General features: G+C 34.9%; 1 protein-coding gene across 2 annotated transcripts in view; it reads right to left on the bottom strand.

Moving 5' to 3' along the window:
* Window positions 1–5798: 5798 nt before the first annotated feature.
* Window positions 5799–18355, bottom strand: part of LOC144959840 (uncharacterized) — an 18522-nt gene continuing 5965 nt past the window's right edge. For both annotated transcript variants that reach the window (XM_078892626.1, XM_078892625.1), the window contains 4 exons: window positions 18179–18259; window positions 12748–12864; window positions 9109–9201; window positions 5799–6300 (listed from right to left, as the gene is read on the bottom strand). In XM_078892626.1, coding sequence (XP_078748752.1) covers window positions 6259–6300; window positions 9109–9201; window positions 12748–12864; window positions 18179–18259 — 333 coding nt within the window. In that variant the 3' untranslated portion in view covers window positions 5799–6258. The remainder of the gene's footprint in view (window positions 6301–9108; window positions 9202–12747; window positions 12865–18178; window positions 18260–18355) is intronic.

Below are 18355 nucleotides of genomic sequence, written 5' to 3'. Positions count from 1 at the left end.
AACCGAAAAATTTATAAGAAACACCAGATGGCGAGCTTTTTTCTACCTAAACCCTGACCAAACAGTTAAAAATAAAGAAACTTTTGGATTTAGATCTACCAGACCAGCCCCATCCATACCTGAACTACGAGAATTCGAGGATGGAATGACAGACATCATCCGAAATATAAAATTCAGACAAATCAACGACACCTTCCAAAACAAACTACAACAAGACATACGATCAATACATCAAGACCCCAATGTTTACGTCGCCGCTGACAAAACCACAAACTTCTACAAGCTTACCCCTAAAGAATACACACATTTACTTGAGAAAAATATACAAGCAGAGTACAAGAAACAAACACCATCTACTACACCTGACATTACAGCAGAAGACAAAAGCATCGCCGAAAACCTACAGCTAAGTGACAGAATAGACACCACAGCAAAATCTAACGCCTTCATCACTATCAAAGACCATAAACCAAACTTTCGCAACAACGTACAATGCCGTCTCATAAACCCATGTAAATCACAAATCGGAAAAATAAGTAAACAGATTTTAGACAGAATCAACACCAAAATCGTCAAGAAAACCGAATTCAACCAATGGAGAAACACCGCTGAAGTTATCAACTGGTACAGAAACACAGAAAACAAACAACGACAAAACGCAATCATCTTTGACATCTGTAATATCTACCCTTCAATCACCAAAACCCTACTCCTCAAAGCACTACAGTTCGCAAAAACCTTCGACAACATCACCGAAGAAGAAATACATATTATCCTGCACTCGAAGAATACATCACTTTACAATAATGGAACAGCATGGACAAAAAAATCAACAAACTTTGATGTCACCATTGGGAGATACGATGGAGCAGAAACATGCGAGCTCGTCGGACTATATCTACTTTCTCAAATGCAAAATCTCGATATAAACATTGGACTATACAGGGACGACGGACTCGCATTGTGCAATAAAACACCGAGACAGACAGAATTGATAAAGAAAAAAATATGCAAAATCTTCCAGGACAACAATCTGAAAATTACAATCGAAGCCAACAAAAAAACATTCGACTTCCTGGACATAACCATCAACCTAAACGACGGCACCTATCAACCATTTTCAAAACCCAACAACATCCCATTGTACGTTCATAGACACAGCAATCATCCGCCATCTATAATAAAAAACATCCCCGAGAGCATTAACAAACGACTATCTAACAACTCTACAAACAACAACATATTCAACGATGCAATCCCATCGTACACAGACGCACTACAAAAAAGTGGATATAACTACAAACTAGAATATGAGGAAGAGACCATTACCACCCCAACAAAAAAACGACAAAGAAAACGACACATAACATGGTTCAACCCACCCTACAGGAAGAATGTGACAACTTCTATCGGTAACAAATTCTTCAATCTACTACAAAAATACTTCCCTCCCGGTCACGTTCTACACCCAATCATGAACAAAAACACCATCAAAATAGGATACACCTGCATGCCAAACATACAAAACATTATTTCATCCAACAATAACCGAAAACTATCACAGCCAGATCAGCCCAGCAACAACCTATAGAAAAAATGCAACTGTAGGACCCAGACAACATGCCCACTAAACGGCAATTGCCTGACTCAAAACGTAATTTATCAAGCCACAGTAACACGACCAGATACACCAAAACAAGAAACATACATTGGCCTAACCGAGTGTCCATTCAAAACCAGATACAACCTGCATACATCTTCCTTCAGAAACATACACAAACGACATTCTACTACACTAAGCGAACACATTTGGAACCTCAAAGAAAAAAACATACAACACAGCATCACATGGAAAATCATCTCCAGAGCACAGTCGTACTCCCCCTCTTCTAAGATTTGCAACCTCTGCTTGGAAGAAAAATTCTTCATCATCACTAAACCGAACATAGCAACACTCAACAGAAGAAACGAAATAAATTCCTCATGCAGACACAGAAACAAACACCTTTTATGTAATTACGAACCTCCATAAACACGAATCTATAAAAATACGAAAACAAAACAATCTACTTTCACTTCCACTTCCTGATGAGAGCAACGCTCGACAACAACGTTGTAGAAGTCAAACTATCTTAATTTTATTTCAAATGTTTATAAATAGCTCCTTTTATACTAAAGTTGAGCACTATTATTTCATGGTTTTTATTTTATAATTTATATATATATATATATATATATATATATATATATATATATACAATTAAAAATAATAAAATATATTCCATTTCTATATTTTAAAAAAGTATTTATTTTGGACATAACAATAAAGACATTATTATTATGATGATGATGATGATGATGATGATGATGATGATGATGATGATGATGATGATGATGTTGATGATCGTAATGGTGATAATGATAATGATAATAATCTAATGTAAAACCATATTGTAAAGGGAATGACGACGTCATGCTTTATAGGAAATAAATGCATGATTTATTTCCAAGAAACCAATTGAGAAATGAAATGACACAGCTAGGCTATATATATATATATATATAATATATATATATATATATATATATATATATATATATATATACTAAAAGGAAAACGAGGAAGAGAAACAAATCTATACACAGTGAGAGAGAGAGAGAGAGAGAGAGAGAGAGAGAGAGAGAGAGAGAGAGAGACAGAGACAGAGACAGAGACAGACACACACACCCACACACACACACACACACAGAGTGACAGAGAGAGAGAGAGAGAGAGAGAGAGAGAGAGAGAGAGAGAGAGATATGGTGGTAGAACAGAGGGGGAAGGAAAGGGGGAGAAAAAGAGAAATAGTAATAGTGAGAGATAAGGAAAAGAAAAAATATAAACAGAGAGAAGAGAAAGATACACATATATATATATATATATATATATATATATATATATATATATATACGCGCACACACACACACACACACACACACACACACACACGCATACACAAAAGAGTAGACTGAAAAGTCTGGATGGGGCTCTTCTATAAATTGATATGAAATAGTGTTCAACATTCGTGATGACACCTCCCTCGTAATGATGCATAGTAACTTAGTAACTGGTTCTAAACTATCAAATAACGGCGGACGCCCTAATGAAGTTTTACTTCTCCGACGATAAGATAAGTGTATCCAGTGGAGGAAATCATTATAAATCTGATCATGTTTCGACTTTTTAACATTCTGATCTAGCCAGCATAATGAATACAAAGTACCGATTTTCGTTGTTTTGAACCAAGCTGCTGGTTGCTAGGCGGAGGTGACATCAGACCATTGAATCCTGTTGACAAAGGTATCAAAATCAGTTTATATCCTTTACGGTTATCATTTTAAATTTCAGCATCGTCACCATTCACATCCATGCAGAGCCGTCAACGATTCACCGAGTCGAAGACGAATTCATGTGGCGAATTTTGACACTAACGAGTCGAGTCACCTCCGCGTGCACTTCGCCACCACTGTCAAAATTTGCGCCCTTGGGGTGTCTCTTAAGTCTTAAGAAAAAGAAAAAGTCACTCAGAGCTAAATCAGAACTGTAAGGGTGGTATTCTACGACTTCAAGAAAACTTACTCTTTCAACGTTATCATGCGTTTGTGTGAGAATTCTCGATATGCAACGGGAACATTCCTTTCTGTAACCCAGGATTTCTCCAACAAGATATCCATATCTTTCTTATGAAATTCCAAACCTTTGTGAAATGTCAGATTGTTTTATCCAGCGATAAGCAAGATAAAGTTCAATTTCCTTGTTTGATTTGCTGCGGTTGATGCACTTTGTGGACGACCACTGCGAGCCTGCTCATTAATGATGGTGGAGAAAGCACCAGTTCCAGTAAAATCATTTTGACTCACCTTTTAACAGTTCGAATACCCATGAGTGACCATAAACAAGATTCAGCCGTTTTTGGAAGTTTACGGGTGCAAATAATTTACAAAAGTTCGCTAGTCAACAGCAACACTGAATGTGTAAGACAATTTATAACGCTTGTTCAGCGATGATCCAATTTTTTTCGAATAAAGACAACAACGCTGTTTACGGCTAGCTACTTATTTTACACTTGAGTACAATGACAAAATTTGAAAAAATAAAGCCTTTTTTCAAAGACTCAATTATGGACTGCTCAGTGCGGGAATCGATCCTAGCACAGCGTGGCTCAGCTGCACGGTCCGAATTTGTTTCGTTGTAAAAGGTACGGGGTTCGATCACCCTCGGCGCTGTGTGGCCTTGAGCAAGTCACATCACCCTCGCTCACTTTGTGGCGATGCACTGCGGCGAAGAGCCTAAAGACAAATTTCCCCATGGGGATGAATAAAGGGAATTTTATTCTTATTATTTAAGTCTCAGACCACAAGACTATTTGTGCGGATATGTGGTATAGTGGTATGACACTCGCTTTCGGATCGGAAGGTCCAGGGTTCATCCTCGCTCGGCGCATAGTTGAGTCCTCGGAAAAGGCTCTTTACTCAGATCTCTCACCATCCTCAGGTGTAAAATGAGTACCTGGCTGTTAACAGCGTTGTCTCTGTCCGAAAAATTGCTATATCCCTAACAAGCGTCATGTCAAGTCCTACATTTTCTGTTGGCCAGGGACCCCTTGTAAAGCGCTAAGAGCACGTTTAGCAGATATTGCGCTCTATGAAAGCTCAAGCTCAAGATACTATAGCCACAAATGAGTAAATTGTAAAGACAGTATCAATGTAACATTATCAAAGGTTCACAGATTAGTTAGTTTCCATTTTTTTGGTTTAAAATTGCAACCCACAGTATCATAACGGTGCAATGTCACGTTGGATAAGACCAGGAAAATTCAATTTACAATTGACATCTTCGGAAATACGAACGTTGTTGGCTCTTTTTAATCTCGAAGTCTTTAAGAACTTTGTTTATAAATAATTAGATCAGCTTATTTTTGAATTTGAAGGTAGATTGTGTTTATTTTATCATTGATATCTTGTACTCTATATCATATAAAGTTATTTGTCACTGTGATAAGGCTCCAAAGACTACACCATTGGCCTAGTTTGGATCTCATTAAGTATTGAATTGTACTGATGACGTATTATTTATCAAGGTTACAGGGCTCCAAAGACTACACCATTGGCCTAGTTTGGATCTCATTAGGTATTGAATTGTACTGATGACGTATTATTTATCAAGGTTACAGGGCTCCAAAAACCATAATATTGACCTTGTTGGGATCTCATTAGGTATTGAATTATACGTACTGTATAACGTAGTATTTATCACGTTTACAGGGCTCCAAAGATCACAATATTGGCCTTGTTTGGATCTCATTAGGTATTGAATTGTACTGTATAACGTAGTATGTGGTCATCACAATAAAGAATAAAAAATAAACCCAAGTATATAATTGTGGCAGGAGATTCACTTTCCTGCCTTTAATTCATCCAGACATGATACCGCTTTGATATGATGGGTCACGATTAAGACATGATACTAGAGCTGCCTACTTGAAACTTTTAAAAAATCGCAGTTTCCAAGAGGAAACATTTAAAAAAAATCAATTTAAATAGCTTCAGAATTAAACAATTGGCTCTCAACATGGTCCAAAAATGCTTCAAAGTTCTGAATATAGGTTCTAAAAAGCTAGACCTTCATTCTCAACATGATGCATTGAGTCAAAAAGACAAATGCAGCTCTGTAGCGGGAACCAAAAATTTGTTTTTCTACAAATTTTTCGTGGTACTAGGCAGGTCAGTAAAACACACTTTACAGTAACAAAGTCTTTATGATTTTACTCAAACTTTTATTTGACACACTTAGGCTTCAAATCAAACACGTAATAAGATGATTCTATTCGTAATATAGGATTCTTATTCTCTTGCTTTTTGAAATTCCGGACATTGTCCCAATCGCTGTATAAGCTTTCAAATTCCAAAATGCAAAAGGGTAAAAAAATCTAATATTCTACTCCCAATTGATTCTGTCTTCGTTTTCTCTAAATAAATAACATTTTCAACACCAACAAAATCTAACTGTTTCTGTTTATTCTTTGTTAGAAAATCTAATCTTTGTCAAATGTAACGCTTGACTTTTTGGCGTCACAAATTATCATTCTAAACTTGATATCATTACGCGTTACTATAATTTATATTCCTGTAATATAAGATGGTCTTTATTTCGGGTCTACTTGCTATGGTGTTCATCTAAAGACAGGTCGAAGTTAGTTTTGATGTCAAGCATTACTAATCAAATTCCAGGGAGTAGATTTCGCGTCCAGGGCACTCCTTGAAAAAAAGAATAGAAAACCAAATAGAAGTATTAGAGATTAAACAGAAATCGAATATTCACTTGAACAGTACAATGCAATATATATATATATATATATATATATATATATATATATATATATATATATATATATGTATGTATACATACATAACATTTCAAGTATAATTATGATCAACTTCTACAATATTATTTCAAGCGTTAGCTCTCATCAGGAAGTGGAAGTGAAAGTAGATTGTTGTGTTTTTTTTCTATTTTTCTAGATTCGTGTTTATGAATGTTCATAATTACATAAAAGGTGTTTGTTTCTGTGCCTGCATGGGAATGTTAGTTCGTTTCTTCTGTTGAGTGTTGCTATGCTCGGTTTTGTGATGATGAAGATTTTTTTCTTCTAAGCAGAGGTTGCAAATCTTAGAAGAGCACGACTGTGCTATGGAGATGATTTTTCAGTAATCTGGTTGTATGTTTTTTTTTTCTTTGATGTTCCAAATGTGTTCGATTAGTGTAGTAGAATTTCGTTAATGTGTATTTCTGGAGGAATATTTATGCAGGTTGTATCTGGTTTTCAATGAACACTCAGTGAGGCCAATGTATGTTTCTTCTTTTGGTGTGTCTGGGCGTGTAACTGTGGCTTAATAAACAACGTTTTGAGTCAGGCAATTGCTGTTTAGTGGGCATGTTGCCTGGGTCCTGCAGTTGCTGGACTGAGCTGGTTATGATTTGTGATAGTTTTCGTTTATTGTTGGAGGAAATGATATTTTGTATGTTTGGCATACAGGTGTATCCTATTTTGATGGTGTTTTTGTTCATGATTGGGTGTTGAACGTGACCGGGAGGGAAGCATTTTTGTAGTAGATTGAAGAATTTGTTACCGATAAAAGTTGTCACATTCTTGCTGTAGGGTGGGTTGAACCATGTTATATGTCGTTTTCTTTGACGTTTTTTTGTTGGGTTGGTAATGGTCTCTGCTTCATATTTTAGTTTATAGTCATAGCCACTTTTTGTAATGCATCTGTGTATGGTGAGATTGCATCGTTGAATATGTTCTTGTTTGTAGAGTTGTTAGATAGATGTTTGTTAATGCTCTCTTGGACATTTTTGTTATAGATGGCGGGTGATTGCTATGTCTATGGAAGTACAATGGGATGTTGTTGGGTTTTGAAAATGGTTGGTAGGTGCCGTCGTTTGGGTTGATGGTTATGTCTAGGAATTCGAATGGCTTTTTGTTGGCTTCGATTGTAATTTTCAGATTATTGTCCTGAAAGATTTTGCATATTATTCTTTATAAATTCAGTCTGCCTCGGTCTTTTAATGCACAATGCGAGCCCGTGTCTCTGTAGTCTAATGTTTATATCAAGATGTTTCATCTGGGAAAGTAGATATAGTCCGACGATCTCGCATGTTTCTGCTCCGTCGTAGCTTCCCATGGTGACATCAAAGTTTGTTGATTTTTTTGTCCATGCTACTCCATTGTTGTATAACGATGTATTCTTCGAGTGCAGGATAATATGTATTTCTTCTTCGGTGATGTTGTCGAAGGTTTTTGCGAACTGTAGTGCTTTGAGGAGTAGGGTTTTGGTGATTGAAGGGTAGAAATTACACATATCAAAGATGATTGCATTTTGTCGTTGTTTGTTTTCTGTGTTTCTGTACTAGTTGATAACTTCAGCTGTGTTTCTCCATTGGTTGAATTCGACTTCCTTGATGATTTTGGTGTTGATTCTGTCTATAATCTGTTGGCTTATTTTTCCGATTTGTGATTTGCATGGGTTTATGAGACGGCATTGAAGGTTGAAACGAAAGTTCGATTTATGGTCTTTGATACGAAAAACACAACAATCTACTTTCACTTCCACTTCCTGATGAGAGCTAACGCTTGAAATAATATTGTAGAAGTTGATCATAATTGAAATGTTTTATAAATAACTCGTTTTATCAAAAAGTTGAACACAATTATTTCATGGTTTTGTTTTTATAATATATATATATATATATATATATATATATATATATATATATATATATATATATAGTATATACATATATATATAATATATATATATATATATATAGAGAGAGAGACAGAGAGTGAGAGAGAGATAGATAGATAGATAGATAGATAGAGAGAGAGAAAGAAAGAAAGAAAGAGAGAGAGAGAGGGAGAGAGAGAGAGAGAGAGAGAGAGAGAGAGAGAGAGAGAGAGAGAGAGAGAGAGAGAGAGAGAGATGATTGACGGACAGACCTATGAAGTCCCGATTTACTCTGATCCGCCCAAAATTAAATGAAACATGTTTGTCTGTGGCCTATACCCTGACCCAGGGTGAAAAAGGCAATGATGATGATGATGATGATGATGGCGCTTAAAGTCCGTATGTAAACGGGTCTAGATCAGATTCTTGATCCGCCGTTCGTAAAAATCGAGACTTCAGAGGATTTAGCCACGAACCATCGATATATATATATATATATATATATATATATATATATATATATATATATATATATATATATATATATATATATATATATATATATATATATATATCGGATAGATAGATAGATAGATAGGTAAGATAGATAGATAGATAGATAGATAGATAGATAGATAGATAGATAGATAGATAGATAGATAGATAGATAGATAGATAGATAGATGGATAGATAGATAGATATAGAGAATGAATGTGAGAGACATATAGGGATATTATCACATCATTCAATACAATAAAACGTATCTATGAATTACTAAGATCGACCTATATTATGCCGTTTTGTGAAGATCACTCATTTTTATTTTACAGACTAACCTGGTCTAAGTATTGATCATCAAAATCCTTTACATCTTCATCGTCTAACTCAGCTGAGTTTTCCCCGGATTTAATTTCTTCATAAACTCCATCCTGGTGAATAAAAGAAATCAGCTTTTATAACAATATTTTAAGGTTTTCCCTTTACATGAAATATTGGCAAGGTGGAGAATAATAATAATAATAATAATAATAATAATAATAATAATAATAATAATAATAATAATAATAATAATAATAATAATAATAATAATAATAATAATAATAATAATAATAATAATAATAATAATAATAATAATAATAATAATAATAATAATAATAATAATAATAATAATAATAATAATAATAATAATAATAATAATAATACAGGGTACCCATAACGTCCTTCCCTCGGTCACTTGATTTATGAGCCTCTCGCATCTCTGTCGTCGGACTGGGATGCCTCGGCTGCCTCCACCAGGTCGTGCTTTAGGTCTAACCAACGTTGTCGATCCGAAGCAATCGTCAGCATTGCCTGAAGATTCTCAATGGTGTTTGAGATTCAGTTGCTGATCTTCCAATGTCCTTAGATCATGGTTGAGCTTGACGGGTAAGGCTGTTATTGACCTACGTATGATTGAGTTTCCACAATTATTTGAAATGCGCGGTCATCGCGATATTGGCAGGTATTTTCCAATCTCGTCTTAGAATAATATGACTAAAATGACGCCATCTCTGTTCAAGGATTTTCTACGGAGAATGATCTTTCATGATTTAAAAAACAAGGAACTATTTGTGACTTTGGTTGGATTCGAATGAAGAGTATTTTTCTAAATTGCTTGCGGTGGAATAAATCTAGCTTTCCTGATTTCAAAAACTTATTATTCTAAAACCACTGTAGAGATTTGCATCTGGTTTTCAGCATCTTCTAAGAAAACAAATCATACATTGATGCCCATTAGTCGTGAATCTTCATTACAACGCCAAATTTATCGAAATGATCTCATTTTTCTATCCTTCTATTTCGGAATCACAACAATTCGACAAAGTGCTCTCTCTGTAATGTAACGAAGTGCTTATTCGCAGTAGTACTGCGAATAGTGGGGTCCCCGTGGAACCACTATTCTCAGTAGTAGAAGTGCTCTGAAAATTAGTTTTTGTCCCTTCACTGATCACAACACTATTTTCTGTTGAAAATGGCGTATTGTCGAATGGCTAGAAGTTGAATGAGTGTGGTAGTTTGAGACGGAACGAAAAGACGGGATGATTGAAAAATTTTGTGTGACTGAGAATTTAGATTTTGAACGTTTCAACTTTTCCTTCAAGTCTGAAACTTGACAAGATCGTGTTTTGTTTTGTTTTTGTTAACCCAATCCAATCCATGAAAATGTCCCCGTCCCCACCTCTCCGACTTGATCATTCGTCAGATTACTTGAATGAGAATAGTTCCGTCCCATTTATTGTATTATTTACAGTTAATTAAATATATTTTATAAAGTTCCAGGAATCTCTCTCTCTCTCTCACTCTCTCTCTCTCTCTCTCTCTCTCTCTCTTTCTCTTTCTCTTTCTATATATCCCTCTCTTTCTCTTTCTCTCTCTCTCTCTGTCTCTCTCTCTCTCTTTTTCTCTCTCTCTCTCTTTCTCTTTCTCTCTCTCTCTCTCTCTCTCTCTCTCTCTTTCTATATATCTCTCTCTTTCTCTTTCTCTCTCTCTCCCTCTTTCACTCTTTCTCTCTCACTTTCTCTCTCTCTCTCTATCTCTCTCTCTCTCTCTCTCTCTCTCTCTCTCGCCGTTGCTCGACTCATATCTCAGTGCTCCTGCAAATAAGAGAAGTTACCATCAATGCTACCTCTACTACCACAGCCACCACCACAACATCATTACTACTACTACTCCCACAGCATCATCATTATATCTGAATAGCTGAATAGCGACGCACAGTTACACCTATGTGATGAATTCTTTTGATATTTATTTGTTTCATGACAACATTTCACTCATTTACGTATTAAACGTTGTATGATTGTTCGTATTAATGAATGGTATGTACTTCAAACGTTAACGTTTAGAGTTCTGCTTCAAATCCTCGGAAAAATCGTTCGTATCAATGTTTTTGTCTCAAGGAAATCGAAATGGCGGCGGCCTTGTTTACTTCCGACACAAAAGTGCACCGCTAATTTCATCTTATTTCGCGATTTGTTGATTGAAGACCTATCCTTCGCTTAATATTATATAAAGCGTTGTATGATGATTTAGAATTACAAAGAGGCATCAAAAATAATAAACCATCCTCTTGATGAAGTAGAAAGAATTCATGGAAAAGCAATAGAAAGGAAAGCATTCTCAATTACCAACAATAAAAAAAAAACATATTTTATACCATGAATTTGGTCTTTTGCCATCTTGGAGAAGTTTTTGTATGGGTAGAGAGAATGGGTAGGAGTGAGGTGTCTGTTCAATGTTATAGTTATCATATAACGTTATGACAAGTGTAACTAAATGACAAATTGCCATATTTATGGACAATAAAGATCTATTATTATTATTATTATTATTATTATTATTATTATTATTATTATTATTATTATTATTATCCTTATAGTTATCATCACTACCACCACTATATCATCAACACCACCACTACAATCCCAACCACCACATCAGCACCACCACCACTACACAACAACAGACACATCGTGGTCGTCAACGAAACGCAGAAAAACAATAAAGACATAAATTAAATACATTACTAAATGTAATTTCTGTCGTCTATCTGGAATGATTGAAGACATTCTTATTCCGACAGGCTTTCTTTTGATTATGTGTATAATTAGCGTTGTTCGTGTACTGTGTGATTAAGTTAATTATGTTATGCGCCCAGAGCCCTCCTGATGAAGGGATGTTTGGCGCACTATAAATCTATACCATTATTATTATTTATTATTATTATTATTATTATTATTATTATTATTATTAATGTAGTAATGTATTTATGTCTTCATTGTTTTTTTGCTATTGGCTGAAGAAGAATTTTGAGCCCGAAACGTTCCGTGTTTTGTATTTTGGTCTTTTTTGAATCTGTTCTATTCATTTTTGTTCATAACTTTTTACAATCCACAGCTTCTAGCAGCTTAGTATCATATACACTGAAACAAAATTCTCATCAAGGTAAAAGCAACTTGAAAGAATATCCCTTTACAATTTATCTGATTCGTTAATTAACCAGTGTATTCTTGGCCAATCAAAACATGGGATTTATGACACATCTTTAAGATTGCTAGGACAATGAACACAGATTGTTTCTAGTGACAAAATGAATTAAATCCGTATCTCTCTGCTCTCTTATAATTATCATTTTAAACTGCCAGTTGTGTGACTAGTTTTTGCTAGATTCTCTCAATCGGACTGTAGAGACGTTTTAATCTAAATATAGTATTGAGTGGAGTGCTATCGGTATTTGGGTTTAGTGCTAGTGAGTGTTTGTGTACTCCAGAAGGTTGGCTTTACACTTTCAGTGGGACTGGAACCGGTTTTTTGGTTGGATTTTTTTTGGGTCTTTTTTTTTTTAACTTTACATCATTGTTTTGCGATGAGATACAAAAATAAAAACAAAAACCCAACAACAATAACCAAAAAAAAAAAAGAAACATACAACCTACCGCAACATCATCTACCTTCACACTGATTTTGAGAGATTCTTCCAACTGATCAGTGGTTGAAACAACAAAACATTTTTTCTGGCTGATAGCCACGATGAGTGACGGATATTTATCGTCCTGGAACAAAAGAGAGATTAATAATAATAATAATAATAATAATAATAATGATAATAATAATAATAATTAATAGATAATAATTAATAATATATAATAATAATAATAATAATAATAATAATAATAATAAAATAATAAATAATAATATAATATAATAATAATAATAAATAATATAATATAATAATAATAATAATAATAATAATAATAATAATAATGATATATATATAATAATAATATAATAATAATAATAATAATAATAATAATAATAATAATAATAATAATAATAATAATAATAATAATAAATAATAATAATAATAATAATAATAATAATAATAATAATAATAATAATAATAAAATAAATTAATAATTAATAAATAATAATAATATAATAATAAATAATAATAATAATAATAAAATAATTAATAATAATAATAATAATATATAATAAATTAATTATTAAATAATAATAATAATAATAATAATAATAATAATATAGAGCCAACATCGCATGCAATCTGAGCTCTAGGCGTTTTACAATTGCCATAGCAATTAGATACAGACGAATATATATTCAATACTTAAAACGCTATCAACATATGAAAACATGAATACGAAAATCAAGGAAAGGAAAGTTTTCTAGAGTTAATTGTCTACAGCTTGCTCATGAATGTCTCCAGGGACTCTGAATTTCTAATCATAAAATGTAATTTATTCCAAATAGAGGGGCCAGATGATATAAAAGCTTTTTATCTGCATTTAATTTGTTCTGGGCAGTTCGTGACAAATGCACATCTGAGGATGAACGTAGGTTCCAAACAGGGGATTTCAATTCAATAAGTTCATTATGGTATTTTTAATCAGATCCATGGAAGCATTTACAAACCAGTGTTGTTACTTTGTAGTCAATCCTACAAACTATGGGCAGCGAGTGCAGCTCTTACAGCATTTACAAACCAGTGTTGCTACTTTGTAGTCAATCCTACAAACTATGGGCAGCGAGTGCAGCTCTTACAGCATTTATAAACCAGTGTTGTTACTTTGTAGTCAATCCTACAATCTATGGGCAGCGGGTACAGCTCTTCCAGCATTTACAAACCAGTGTTGTTACTTTGTAGTCAATCCTACAAACTATGGGCAGCGAGTGCAGCTCTTACAGCATTTACAAACCAGTGTTGCTACTTTGTAGTCAATCCTACAAACTATGGGCAGCGAGTGCAGCTCTTACAGCATTTACAAACCAGTGTTGTTACTTTGTAGTCAATCCTACAATCTATGGGCAGCGGGTGCAGCTCTTACAGCATTTACAAACCAGTGTTGTTACTTTGTAGTCAATCCTACAAAATATGGGCAGCGAGTGCAGCTCTTACACCATTTACAAACCAGTGTTGCTACTTTGTAGTCAATCCTACAAACTATGGGCAGCGAGTGCAGCTCTTACAGCATTTACAAACCAGTGTTGTTACTTTGTAGTCAATCCTACAAACTATGGGCAGCGAGTGCAGCTCTTACAGCATTTACAAACCAGTGTTGCTACTTTGTAGTCAATCCTACAAACTATGGGCAGCGAGTGCAGCTCTTACAGCATTTACAAACCAGTGTTGTTACTTTGTAGTCAATCCTACAATCTATGGGCAGCGGGTGCAGCTCTTACAGCATTTACAAACGAGTGTCGTTACTTTGTAGTCAATCCTACAAACTATGGGCAGCAGCTCTTACAGCATTTACAAACCAGTGTTGCTACTTTGTAGTCAATCCTACAAACTATGGGCAGCGAGTGCAGCTCTTACAGCATTTACAAACCAGTGTTGTTACTTTGTAGTCAATCCTACAATCTATGGGCAGCGGGTGCAGCTCTTACAGCATTTACAAACCAGTGTTGTTACTTTGTAGTCAATCCTACAAACTATGGGCAGCGAGTGCAGCTCTTACAGCATTTACAAACCAGTGTTGTTACTTTGTAGTCAATCCTACAATCTATGGGCAGCGGGTGCAGCTCTTACAGCATTTACAAACCAGTGTTGTTACTTTGTAGTCAATCCTACAAACTATGGGCAGCGAGTGCAGCTCTTACAGCATTTACAAACCAGTGTTGCTACTTTGTAGTCAATCCTACAAACTATGGGCAGCGAGTGCAGCTCTAAAAGAGGAGGGGTTGCTTCATGCGATTTTTTTTTTACTAACACTAATCTTGCTGATGGTTTTGAATAACTTAGCAATGTTTTTAATTTTTAATTTTGTATACCGGACAAAATTAAATTGCAACAGTCAAGTTTCGAAAATACGAATGAAGATATCAGTTTTTGGCATGTTTCTTTTGATGTATATTTCAGCATGTTACTAATTTTCTTTAATTCAAATCATAGCTTCTTTTTCAGATTCTCTTATTGCCAACCAACAACATTTCTGTCATTTCATCATTAAATCTCAAATAAATTTCCTTCCATCCATGCCTTGACGTCTTCAATGCATTTTTCATATTATTGTGTCTTTTTCGATAAAGGATTAACGATATATAAGTCATACATTTGAGTGCCATATGCATTAAAGTGATACATTACGCAGTGAGAGTTTATTTTATCTGCAAGTGGAAAAATATGCAGAGTGAAGAGGACAGGACCCAGTACAAATCCCTGAGGAACCCCAAATAAGAGTAGTTGTTGCTCAGATTGAGCACCATCAATAGAGACAAACTGGTTTCTGTCCGCAAGATAGGACTGAAACCAATCGAGTGCAGGGCTGGTAATACCAAATAAATACAACCTGCAGCCTTCGTGTCAAAATCGTATGATCAATTTATCAAAAGCTGCATAAAGGTCGAGCAACTTCAGCAACGTCAATTTCCGTTCATCAATAGCGTTATTTAGATAATTAATAATCCTCAAAAGTACAGATTCTGTCGATTGATTGCTACGATACTCTGATTGAAAGTAACTCTGCAGATTGTTAGATTCAAGGTGGTTCGTCAACTGCTTAAGAACACGTTTTTCTAATTTCTTTGACAAGAAAGGCAAGTTTGGCACTGGTCTATATTTTAAAAATAATCGTTCTACACATAATCCTGATTCTTTTTAAATATCAATGGGATTCTCATGGCGGTTTCATGCATATCTGGCACGTCTCAGGTTCTTAATGATTGGTTTATAATGTTAGTTATTATGGGAAGAAGCAAATCTACATTTTCCTTTAATAATTATGTGGGTATGGGATCAAGTTCACAGCTCTTACTATTTGATGAGCGAATTCCATTTTCAACGTCAAGTCATGTTGCCTCCCTAAAAAATGACAGTGATTTCCTTATAAAAAGATTCCCTTCTACACACATATTGGAAAAAAATCAAAACCCTCTCTAGTTTTAATAATTTTTTCAATAAAATACTTTGAAAAGTTTACAGCTATTTCTTTTTTGGTATTACATGTTGGAAGATTCTTTTTGTTTTCTTTGGTCGTTAATTCTATCTAAAATTGCTTAGGATGGGTGGCATTAGTTATTCAAGAACGATAAATTAACACGGTCTTTAAAGTTTGCATATAAATCCCTATAAAGTGTTTAAAATAATGTAATTCTAAAATATTTGTAACGGTTGATCTATCACTTTCTTTTTCTGCTCCTCCTCTTCAGTTTGAATACAACAACAACAACAACAATAACTACTACTACTACTACTACTACTACTACTACTACTACTACTACTACTACTACCACTACTACTACTACTACTACTACTACTACTACTACTACTACTACTACTACTACTACTACTACTACTACTACTACTTCTACAAATACTACTATTACAACTACTATTAAACCAAGGACTGACATATTGATTGATTGACCAATTGATAATGGTGATAATTTGATGTCAAATTGCCTCAAATGTGATAGTTTGAAAACGATATGCAACTGTTTATATGTTTATATGTTTGTGCACGTGTGAAATAAAGAAGGAAGAGATATGCACTGTGGCTGACGCCTGGACTAATTCAGTCTTCTATAAGAATAGACGCTAAAGATAAATTCTCGTTGGGATAAATGAAGGGAAAATTCTTCTTCTTTTTTTTTCTTTTATTGAGGTAAAGATCAGACATTTGACATCACTAAGGGAGAGGGGAGAGGAGTGCAATCACAAACATTCCAAATAGTGGTCATCTATTTTTATCCCCATTTACTCTTAATTTTCACATTGATTAACATGTGTTCATGACCATATTTTGCTTGGTTCCAATTGTATTTACTCCGCCCCCCCCCCACCCTCTAACTCCACCCCTATCCCGACTATTCGAACAATAAAGTTAAAATTTAGTCCTTCAGATCCATTAGGCCCATGGAACTGGAGTTTATCCCGGTTTGTATAGAGTGAAACGGACAATAGCAATTGCTTGTTATTCTTTTGATAGAACGCTAGTGTATCTCAAAGTACTTTCCACCAGATCTTACAGACCCATATACCCATTCACTGCTGGGTATACAAAGGAATCAAAAAACAATCTCGACTGCACCCAGGATCGGTCTCGGTTCTTTTGCGGGTAAAGCGAGTGCTCTACCAACTGAGCTATCGGGTGTCTCCTCCAACAATAAAAGATAAAGAAAATAAAAACTTCGACAGCAGTCTACTGATACCGGGCCTTTTACTAATCAGCGAGAACTCCATTGGTTGTACTCTCAAAATCTTTACCTATGGCTTCTATTTTTACTCTAATAATTTATGCGGCTATGTGGTCTTATGGTATGACATTCGCTTTCTGATCGGAAGGTCCTGGCTTCGTGCCTCGCTCAGCGCATAGTTGAGTGCTCGGAAAAGGCCATTTAATCGCATTCTCCCACCGTACGCAGGTGGAGATTGAGTACAAGACCGTCAACAGTGTTGTCCCTTCCAGGAACATTGTAATATTGCCGTACATGCGTTGCATCTCGTTCTGCCTGTTACCTGATGTTGTTGGTCAGGGACACTTTGTGAAGCGTTTTGAGCATATTTAGTGGATATTGCTCTATATAAAAGCTCACATTTTCATTCTTATTAGTTGTATTGTCCAGAAAAGTGAGTGATAAAACCAAGAAATGAACCGAGTAGGAAAATGCCGGAAGACGATGGGGGCTCATACGGTAGAGTCACGATCTCCCCGGCCAGGCGGAGTTGTCGTGCCAGTAGGGTCGCGAAGTTTTTATTCTATGCTGTCTTCTTACACTTTCCTATTCACCTCATTTCTTTGTATTTTCCATAGGAAAATAACCAGAAATAAAGCAAGTAGAGAAAGACAAGAGGACGTTCGCATTTCTGAAATAATTTTCAAGGGAAATAATGATGAGAAAACTTACCGATGACTTGTGATGTTCAATCCTGTATTCACCCCTGTTACCAAGTACACTTTTTTCATAAGACACTTTTTCACTGTCAACCTGGAAGAGAGATTAAATATAGAATATAGGTTAATGGAAGAGAGATTAAATATAGAATATATGTTAATGGAAGAGAGATTAAAGATAGAATATAGG

Source organism: Berghia stephanieae, chromosome 14, assembly GCF_034508935.2.
Source record: "Berghia stephanieae isolate SIO BIC M18660-M18661 chromosome 14, UCSD_Bste_1.3, whole genome shotgun sequence".
In the NCBI taxonomy this organism is placed as follows: Eukaryota; Metazoa; Mollusca; class Gastropoda; order Nudibranchia; family Aeolidiidae; genus Berghia; species Berghia stephanieae.
This window is presented reverse-complemented; position numbering and strand designations above follow the sequence as displayed.